The 10,793-nt window shown below is 42.2% G+C and overlaps 1 protein-coding gene across 1 annotated transcript in view; it reads left to right on the forward strand.

Annotated features, from left to right (window-relative positions):
- Positions 1 to 10,793, forward strand: part of LOC101860977 (hemocyanin 2) — a gene marked incomplete in the record, with an annotated part of 96,201 nt that overhangs the window by 67,355 nt on the left and 18,053 nt on the right. Inside the window, 13 exon segments of the mRNA XM_035970179.1 lie at positions 127 to 252; positions 487 to 651; positions 1,618 to 1,880; positions 2,313 to 2,508; positions 3,516 to 3,768; positions 4,450 to 4,595; positions 5,289 to 5,429; positions 5,928 to 6,161; positions 6,793 to 7,091; positions 7,460 to 7,638; positions 8,919 to 9,128; positions 9,527 to 9,751; positions 10,233 to 10,423. Coding sequence (XP_035826072.1) covers positions 127 to 252; positions 487 to 651; positions 1,618 to 1,880; positions 2,313 to 2,508; positions 3,516 to 3,768; positions 4,450 to 4,595; positions 5,289 to 5,429; positions 5,928 to 6,161; positions 6,793 to 7,091; positions 7,460 to 7,638; positions 8,919 to 9,128; positions 9,527 to 9,751; positions 10,233 to 10,423 — 2,628 coding nt within the window.

Raw genomic sequence — 10,793 nt, forward strand, 5'->3', positions numbered from 1 at the left:
GTGTCTCTGTGTGTGTGTGTGTGTGTGTGTGTGTGTGTGTGTGTGTGTGTGTGTGTGAGCGCGTGAGCATGTACATGTGTATCTTTTTGCGTATCTAATGAGCATCAACTTCAATTCCGTAACAAGGTTGAGCAAGCCTTGAGGAGACACGGAAGCGCCATCGCTATCCCCTACTGGGACTGGACTCTGCCCATCACTGACTTGCCTGAGATCTTCACGTCTGAGGACTTCTACGATGTCTGGAGAGATGAGGTGAGTTTTATCTAGTAGTTATATTAAGAGTTTTACAAAACGTGGCAACGCAATGGACCACATAAGGCAACCAGTGCAACAGAAATTTCACCCGTGAATCGGAGATGTACCGTAGGTATCTTTTTAAAGTTTTGCTGACATTGTTTCGATGAACGGACATACAATTTAAACAAATAAAAAAAGACAAACTCCGGTTCAAACTAACCAACACATCTTTGCCCGTTTATTGTCCAGGTGGTCAACAATCCGTTCGCCCGAGGCTACGTGCCGACTGAGGACGTATACACCGTGCGTGACATCAGGCCTGAGATCAGGAACAAGAACCAAGCTGGAGATCACTCGGCCATCTTTGACCTGGTCCTCTCAGCCCTGGAGCAGACCGACTACTGCGACTTTGAGGTAAAGGTCCAATTGTGTTTACTATTTGCAACTTTTTGTTCACCTATTGTATAACCTGTGCACTAAGACCATTACTCGAAAGAATTAATAGATTTATGTCAGTCTATTTCTAGAGCAGTGCATACCAACTTCAGCGACATCGCTCACAAGAGGGGGATTTGATAATTTTGGTGGGCGGTGGAGATCATTTTGGAAGTGACTTGTATTATTTAATACCCGCCCCACTTGGAATGCTTGTAGATGGGCAATACGAAAACTCCAACCTCTTAAAGGTGGCAAAACTGGGCGCTGGCTTGATAAAGATTGACAAGCACAGATTTAAAGTCTGTTAAAACGAGGGGTTAAAACAACAAGGTGTTTTTTTATACACACAAGACGAATGTTCCCTTGTTAAAGGGGTGGAACAAATAAGAATGGGCAAGAAAGTTAATTTTCATTGTCCCAAAATATTATTTTTTAGAAGCCTGGTGTCCTGAAATGGACACTTTTACTTATATCTGTCTGCTGGGATGCACTGAAACTGAACTACTTTGGGCATATCAAACCCAACGATTCACTGGAGAAACATATTTTGAAAGCAAAAGTAGATGGCTAATAATGCAGGAAGATAGCTAACAGAAGATGAGAACAGGACAAAGAAACTTGCTTGGAGCCCAAACAAATTCAGTCAGGCAGAATGACTAGAGACAGAGCGTTTTATTGCAGGAAGGTCCGAGAAGTAACGACCAACTACAGAAAAAGAATACTGTAAAATTTGCACAATAGCAAACTAAGAAAGATAACACTTTCGTAGATTTAAAGACCCCTTTTCGAACGTCAGTGCAAATCGAATGTTTCTTTTCTGTTTTTATTTTTTTTAAATAAAGAGAAGTACATAAACACAATAATGGTCATACAGCGTACGGAAGAAATGAGACAAATAAACGGCGTCTTTTAAGCACCCGCCGTTTCTATTTCCTCTCACAGGTCCAGTTCGAGATTACGCACAACGCCATGCACTTCCTGGTCGGAGGTCTCCAAACTTACTCTCTCTCCTCCCTCGAGTACTCGGCCTATGATCCCATGTTCCTTATCCACCACTCCTACACGGACAAGATCTGGGCCTTGTGGCAGGCGCTGCAAACCAGACGCCACCTGCCCGCCAACAAAGCAGCCTGCGCTGTCAACTACATGAGCCAACCCATGAGACCATTCTTCTTCGAGGGTTTCAACTTGAATAAATTTACCATGTAAGCAACTGTTTTCCTTTTATATATGAAATGGAAACGAGACAGATTTGCACAGATGAAGCGTTAAAGTCCAACTGGCAGAAGATATATTATGATATAATTGCTGTAAAAACGGTCTCGTGTAATCTATAATCCAGTGCCCTCGTAAAATTGCACGCTAAAATTTCGTAATTCCTTTTCGCGCCTCCCCCAAAAAGAAAGGCGAGACAAGCACTGCTTTAGTCTAAAACTACACAGTGTCGAAGCCCGCCTCCTAAATGATCTAAATTGTTGAGCAGATGAGGAGTAAAACACCTGCATTACACTTTTGTATGTAATAATGATAATTAAAAAAATAATAATGGTAACGATAATTATTATTAACTAATAAATATATAACAATTATGATCCGTGCTTTGGTCAGTGCTATGACACACGTTCCTATCTCCGCAGGGACCACGCTGTGCCCAACACTGTGTTCGACTACGAGCACCTCGGCTACAGCTACGACGACCTGTCCATTGGAGGTTATGACCTGGACGGTCTGGAGCAGGTCATCGCCGACCGCCAGAGCAAGGCCAGAGTCTTTGCCGGGTTCCTGCTCAAGGGCGTCAAGACATCCGGCTCGGTGGTCATCAACATTTGTCTGGTGAGTTGTCTGTCATGCACTGTGTTTCTTTATTTAACAAAAAATGTACGTGTTTTTGTTTAAACCTGGTTTTAAACCAAGATAGCTGAAATATGCAGATTGACATAAAAACATGGTATTTTGATGCAGAAAGGTTCGAGAAGTAATGTCCCAGTTACTGAAATATGGCTAAGAGGAAGAAGGGTGTTTTTACACCCCTATCGAAACACAGTTTAGATCATATAGGCGACCGACTTTGACCCTGTCTGTGAGGGTCAACTCTGGACGAGAGAGATACAAAGTTCCAACATAACGATTGAGATGCTGGATAAAGAATTATCCTCACACGGTAATTGAATTTGGGTTTGCTGCCTGCAATAGCGAAGGGCTTATTCGCTACATGACAGACACCGGTGCTTTGTGACTCAGTATGATAGTGTGTCCGGTCATTAATTGTGTCTCATAATAGTATGTCTGGTCGCTTGTGTGCTATGGTGTGTGACGTTTATAACAGTGTGTTGTTAAAACTAACTTTTGAACATTCTTCAATAACAATGCAATTGTTTTCTGAATGTGTACCCACCGAAAAAAGCACACGTCTTGTTTCAGTATGTTTGTGCATGCGCGTGCGTGCACGTATGTTTGTGTGTATGTGTGTGTTTGTGTTTGTGTGTGTGTTTGTGTGTGTGTGTATGTGTGTGTGTGTGTGTGTGTGTGTGTGTGCGTGTGTGAATGGGTGTGTATGTGTTTGTTAGCGTCTCTGTGAGAGATTTTCCTTGCAGAAATCGAACCGACAGTAATACTCGTACAAGTACCAGCACTATTTTTGAGCTTGGGTTATCGTGTCGTGCTCAAGGACACATCCCAGTGCCACACTCCCCTCCAAAACACACCTTAACACCTTGTCACGGGCATGCTCTTGACATTAATTGTGAGCCTCAGCTCACTGACAACTCAACCACTGGAGCCCCGCCCTCAGTAATCTGATTAAAAAAATCACAACAAAATCTTTTTTTCGAAACCGACAGAGGAACAATGTGTGCAACTACGCTGGTCGCTTCAACCTGCTGGGCGGTCCCACTGAGATGGCATGGGCTTTCGACCGTCTCTTCACCTACGACATCACAAGTGCTTTGGAGCAGTCTGGCATCAATCCAGAGGACGTCTTTGATGCCGAGGCACTCTTCACACTGGATATCAAGGTCTTCGATGTTGAGGGACATGCGCTGCCTGTGAGCTCAGTGTTGCCAGAACCGACCATCATCTACAAAGCAGCTGTTGGTGAGTTCAGTGGTGCTGTCTTCTGTGGTATGCTGACTTACTCGACATTCTTAGCTGTTAGAAGGATCGTCGTTTTGAGCAGCATAGCTTTTTTTCTGAAATGGGAACTATTTGAATAGGCGTAGTTAGAGGATAGTGGTTTGGGGAAAGGCGTGGTAGGCACAATTATTCCAAAAATTCAGTTAAGATGGCAGAATTGCAAGTCAAATATTTCCCACTTTATTCATAATCAGCATCAAATTTTAATGGCTAATAGAATCTTAAAAGAGGCAATAACAGCAAGAACAACTATAAAATGGAGAAGAGTAACAATAATTACAACACGTCAAAATCTGCTTAAACAAAAGCCAACAATAAAAATAAATATACTAAATAAAAACCAATACAAACCTAGAACATTGTTTGAAAAAAGCATTCTATCTATTAGCCTTGTTTGATTATTCATTATCAATTGAGGACAAAAACCCCTAGAATTTAATATCTCTACAGCTTTGCTATGACAAATCGGACGACACGCTAGATCGTCTCAACTCTACGGGGCTGTGATTTGTTCCCACTTTCAGACCTGAGGTTTATTATCTACCTTTTGACAACCCAGAAGCACTTTCGGTCTCCCGGAAAGCAAACAGTGCAAGCTGTAAACTGACAGGATCTTTATATCCGTTACACTTTGACCCCCAGGTGCCTCCGAGGAAGTGTCTTCGTCGTCTTCCCTGGCCGGTGTTGGTGTCCGTAAGGACGTGTCCACCCTGTCCACTTCTGAGATCGACAACCTCCGTGAGGCTCTCCGCAGAGTCCAAGCTGATGCAGGCCCCAACGGCTTTGCAGTGAGTAGACGGTTTTGTGACGGCTTGTAGAGTGTAGATGATCGGCAAGCTATTCAATTGTTCTTACCTCTGACAGCATAAATAATTTACTTCGGCGTGAGAAAGGCCAGGTCCTGACAGAACCAGCAGGAGAGCAGCAATCACAATGGGTTTCAACTCATAACGTGGGGCTTTGCGAATAGGAAATGCTGAATCCAAGAGAAAAGCGCGAAAGCTGCGCACATCCACAATGTTCAAAATGTGGCAAATATTTCTCTGCCAGAATTGATCTCATCGGCCAGAGCAGAAGTCAAAGTCATCTTAACATCTGAAATTCTTGTAACTGTTCTATTTCGCTAGAGCGATATTCTCCTCTGAAGATCTACTGGTTATCGTCAGAGTTGACGGACGAGCTATTATTATCATCATCACCATCTTTATACCCCTGATAGAAAAATTATACGTACATTATATATCATTAGTTTTTTTTTCAATATTTAAAATGTTTAGGTCACCAACATCATGCATGCTATCAAAGATGCAAACTCACGTTTTAAATTTTCTTCTTCTTCTTATTAAGACTCGAAATGTACCTCCACATTTATTTTGGTCTGCTGCTGATCTCACATATTATTAAGTGTCTGCTTCGTCCTTAAAGAGTTAACATGCTTTACGGTATTTTTAAGCATGTTCAAATATTTCCTCTTTTCCCAGAGCATCGCCGCCTTCCACGGAGAGCCAGCAGGCTGTGAACTGAACGGTCGCCGCATCGCATGTTGTCAACACGGCATGGCCAACTTCCCCCAGTGGCACAGACTCTTCGTCAAGCAGTTTGAAGACGCTCTCACCGCACAGGTACACTTTTTAAAGAACACCGTAGGATAAAACAACAAAATGATACCCTTTTTAACGTATGTCGTACGATAAAACAATATACACGATTAAAGGAAGTCATAAATACGAAAACCTGTCTAGTCCTCATGGTTGCACAGTTTTTAAGAATACCGAGTTAATACTTAAGGGGCTTAAAAAAAGACTCGCACTTTTCAGTGGATGTATTTCAATAGCTCTGTACAAATTACGTGCACCAATACCTTTTATGGCATACGTTTAATTTTAAAAGCCCTTTTGATTTCCAGCGCTTATATACTTATCTTCGGACTTAATATAAATGGGCCATGCCACGTAGAAAATTGTTTATTTGTCGAGTATGTAAAGACTAAACTGCAGCTCAGAACTGGATTTCACAAAATCATTCTATAGAGCTTATCATGCAGGCCTGTCAAGGTACTTTTGTCCCCAACACTTTTTCCGCCGCCCACTTGTTGATGAGCCACACATGATCTCCCCCAGGGCGCCATGATCGGAATCCCGTACTGGGACTGGACCACTGCCTTCACCGCTCTGCCTTCCCTGGTCACAGAGCAGGAGAACAACCCCTTCTACAACTTCAAGATTTTCAACGGTGAAGTGACGTCACGTGCCCCCAGAGAGCAGCTCTTCAATGACCCCGAGTTCGGATCCGAGTCTTTCTTCTACAGACAAGCCCTGCTGGCGTTTGAGCAGACTGACTACTGTGACTTTGAAGTAAGTCAAAGTGTTTAGGAGGTTCTCCAAACGAGGTCCATGTCATATCAGAACGATGGATACGTAATACACAAAAGAAGTCATTGTTGTAATGTCTTTTCAAAAGTCTGATTTCTCTTAACCTCTCCCAAAATCTTAAAAACTCCAATATTTTGACGCTGGAGACAAAGCGACTTTCATATTTCTTTTCTCTCGACACCGGGCGCAGTTTAGATTACTGAGTACCAAAAACAACGTTACTTTTGATATGGTACCATATTCATCCCATCTCTCTTTTCTCCTTCCACCGTTCTTTCTCATTATTTGTGTCTCTTATCCCCCTTCTCTCTCTATCTCTCTATCTCTCGATCCATCTTTATCTCTCTCTCTCTCTCTCTCTTCCTCTCTCTTTTTCACCCCCTCTCTTTCAAACACACAAACACTCACACACACCCTCGGCCACACACACTACTTAAATAGGCAACTTCTCATAAATTTTCTTTCTTCGTCACTTCTTTCCCCATTTCTATTTACACAATATGCACCACTATCTTTTCTCGTCGTGGTGTGTAATTTGTTAATTATTGACCTGCCTTTCTTCCTAGCTTCATTTTCTCATTTCCCTCCCCCGTTCTCCGTGTCTCCCCCCCAGGTCCAGTACGAGATTACCCACAACGCCATCCACTCCTGGACGGGTGGCCGATCTCCGTACGGAATGTCCACTCTGGAGTTCACCGCCTACGACCCGCTCTTCCTGTTGCACCACTCCAACGCGGACAGACAGTTCGCCATCTGGCAGGCGCTGCAGAAGTTCCGAGGTTTGCCCTACAACAACGCCAACTGCGCCATCCAGAAACTTCGTGAGCCCATGAAACCTTTCAGTAACCTGGACAACATCAACCCGACCACCAGAGCCAACGCCAGGGCTATTGACGCTTTTGACTACGACAGGTAAAGTTCTTGCCCTAAACGTTAGTTTTGGTTGTCTAGTGTTTGTTTTATAATAACGCCAAAGGCCACATGCAAAAACACCTCCAAAAACAAAAACGATTACAAAACAAAACATTTGGCCGTCTGGCAGAACATGTATCTATTTTCTAATAATACTTAAGAGTCATTAACATTATTTGGTCTGCAGCAATTTAATTGTTTTTTTCTCTACGCATTGTGATCTGAAAGAATAGATACATGTTATAGTGATTAGGATATCTGAGAGACCAGACACTTATGTGGCACTAAATATTCTTTTCTCTTAAGATGTCTGTTATGAATCTAGAAAACAAGCCCTTTTTATGATTTTATACTCACCCTTTCTCCAGATTCAACTACCAGTACGATAACCTCAACTTCCACGGCCTGACCATCTCTGAGCTCAATGACCTGCTGGAGAAGAGAAAGGAAGAAGACCGCGTCTTTGCTGAGTTCTTGTTGGCTGGATTTGGCGGAAGTGGTGACGTCGTCTTCAACCTATGTTCAGAGGAAGAATGCGCTTTTGCTGGTGAGTGGCCTGTATTTTTTAAATCTTCACCTGAGATCAATTGATGCTTAACATGTTGAGATAAGATCTTTTCACTGTCTCAAGCAGTGTTTCCTCCCTAAAGGGGCGCATGATTCTGGTGGTTAATACAATGAGGTGCACCAAATGCATAATTCCCAAGCGCCTAAATCAGTTTTTGAAGTTTTGAAAAAATTAAGCAAAAAAATAAAAAAATAAAAAAAAATAAATAAAAATAAAGAGCGCCCAAATCAAAACCAAGACAAAAACACTAGTTTTTTCAATTTAAAACTAAGAAGAAATAAATGAACAGTGCAAAACTACATCGTAGAATGTCCATTGTTGTCTTTGTTCGAACAACATTCTTTGTTTGGAACACCCCAAAAGACTTGGTACTGCACATTTTACATTCTTTGGGTTAATTTTGAGTAAGACAAGATTTCGATTTTTTTCTTATTTGGGATCCCTTTCTTGTTTTAACCTGAAGTAACAGGTGCCCGTTTCTGTGATTAGGTAAGTGCAAAGTGTCCCAAAAGGCGACTCATGCATGCAAATAAATCGGACAAGAGACAAGAAAGCAAAAACCAAATCTGTCTTGCAAACACTTAAAATGTTCGTTGGACCTCCTTTGTTTCTAACTCAGTATTTTTTGGGTCTACAGTAGGGTTGCTTTTGCTCTCTGTGCATATACTCTGGTGGGGAAGATATTTGTGTCCCTTTTTAAGAAATCATTAACTAGGGACTTTTCAGACCTTAGGAATTAAAGGAAGGATGCATTCAATATTCCCAAAGAACACGACAGAGACGGACTTTGGTGATTGTTTCTGCATGAAATTCATGAAAACGTAAATTCAGTCCCTGTGTATCGTATTGGAATACTCAAGACTTGAACCATTGGTTTTCTGTTTCATTTTTTAAGAATGAGAGCGTGTGTTGTTCAGAAAAGGCTTGAAGCTGCATGGATAAAAGAAAACGTAAATCCACAAAGTGTTTGGTATAAGCTGTGAAGGGCAGTAGTCGACTCTGGTTTATCATACTCCCCTCCCTCCAACCAAAGCAAAAACAAACAAAAATAAAGATCTATTCACATTCTCAATCGTTCGATTCCTTGTCTCACAAGAATCAAGACACTGTTGTTATTGAACCACTTTCGTGTTTACCTCCTTCTCAAACGAACAGCGCGCTCATATGACCTTAACAATTGCGAGCGCCGTAAAACCTTATACTATACTATACTATCAAACGAACACATTAAACATTCAGGAGTACTATCTCTTGCACAGGAACATTTGCCGTCCTGGGTGGAGCCATCGAGATGCCTTGGGCCTTTGACCGTCTCTTTAAATATGACGTCACAAACGTGTTCAGGAAGCTGAACCTGCGCCCCGATGACGTATACCACTTCGAGGTGAAGATCGTGGCTGTGAACGGCACTGAGCTTTACCCCGGACTCATCAGACCTCCCAGTGTCCAGTTTGTGCCTGGCGTCAAGGGTAAGAGACTATGGACCTACATTTGTCACATAACTCACTGCACTGTAATCAGTTTCACTCATTTTTCTATAGTCTTGCTAAATTGGGAATGTTTATCTTTCAAAAAGTATCGCGACAAATCAGTCGTAATTGAAGATTGATTTCTGTCAGATTTGTCACTTTGAAATGTTAAAAAACATCTTTTTAGCTGTTTCGTAGTCTTTTTTGGGGGTGGTTGGGGGGGGGGGGGGTTACGGTAAAATTAAAGTATCCCAATTCTGGGTTTTGAACTCTTTTTCAAAGAAAAAACAGAGCATTTTTGTTTTTTTTCAAATACTTTTTCTCACACTTATCTAGTATGCCTTTTGAGAATTTACTCTGGACACGGACCTAAATGACTGTTTCTGTTCCGTACAAAGGTTACTACGAACGCGTTGCCGCCAAGACTGCCAAGAGTTCTGCCAGCCTGCTGAGAAAGGACGTGAACGACTTGACTCTTGCTGAGGCGTCCAACCTGAGAGACGCCCTGTACAAACTGCAGCAAGACCAGGGCCCCAACGGCTTCGAGGCCATCGCTGGCTACCACGGCGCCCCCTTCAAGTGCCCGGCCAACGGAGAAGACAAATACGCCTGTTGTGCTCACGGTATGTCGTTAGTTCGCTAAATGTCTACTTCAGTCCTCCATTTGGGACTTACTTGACCCACTATTCATATCTGAGGTCTCCACTCTCTGTGGGTCCAACATAAGGATAGCCATGACATCATGTATGAAATATGATTTTGACTTATTTCAAAAGTGAGAGCTGACGGATACCTTTACCTTTACATCTACCCTTACATAGCAACAATTACAATTACTATCACCTGCTTCCGTTGCTCAATATTGTTATTCTGTCAGCGCTATTGTTGTTATACCTATAAAGGTGTTACTATCAATAGTTTTGTTTCTCATGGGAACGATGTATCTCTCATAACTTTGCAGCCCATTGGAACAACTAATCAGCCATTATTTTCTCCTTTATCATGTGTACTGTATCTTACCTCGCTTTGTAGATAACATAAATAGTCCAACTTCAATTTGTTATCTCTCTAAAAATCTCCTTTGCTCTTCCCTATTTTCTCCAGGCATGCCCGTCTTCCCTCACTGGCACCGTCTCCACACAGTACAGTTCGAACAAGCTCTCAAAGAACACGGAGCTCTGGTGGGTGTGCCCTACTGGGATTGGACCGCCCCCATCAACGCCCTGCCTTCACTGATTGGCGACAGCAGCAACCACAACCCGTTCTACAAGTACCACATTTCTTTCGTAAATCAGGTAAATATCTACTTTCATTCTTCTTTTCCTGGTTGGTGAAATTTTTGCAGAAGGCTGTGATAAAATCGAGAGCTCTTAGATTACGAGGATTTGAAGAAACATAAATTCATGAAGGATTTTATTATCATGTGTTACTCTAACATTAGAATAGGGCCACTCTAGATCTAGATCTAGTATGAAACAAAGATTTTCATAGGCTGAATAGTGACAGAAGAACCTTAGCAAACTCGTTGGCGACGTATTATATAAGCTTGGTTTTTCCCTACAGCTAAACAAAAACGAAATAGACTATAAACTTCTGCTAGTCTTTGTGTGTTCGTGGTGTCTCTCATTTATCACCGGCGTTAGTGGTATAGCAATATCCCCCCCC

The sequence above is a fragment of the Aplysia californica genome, unplaced genomic scaffold (genome assembly GCF_000002075.1).
Source record: "Aplysia californica isolate F4 #8 unplaced genomic scaffold, AplCal3.0 scaffold00231, whole genome shotgun sequence".
NCBI lineage: Eukaryota > Metazoa > Mollusca > Gastropoda > Aplysiida > Aplysiidae > Aplysia > Aplysia californica.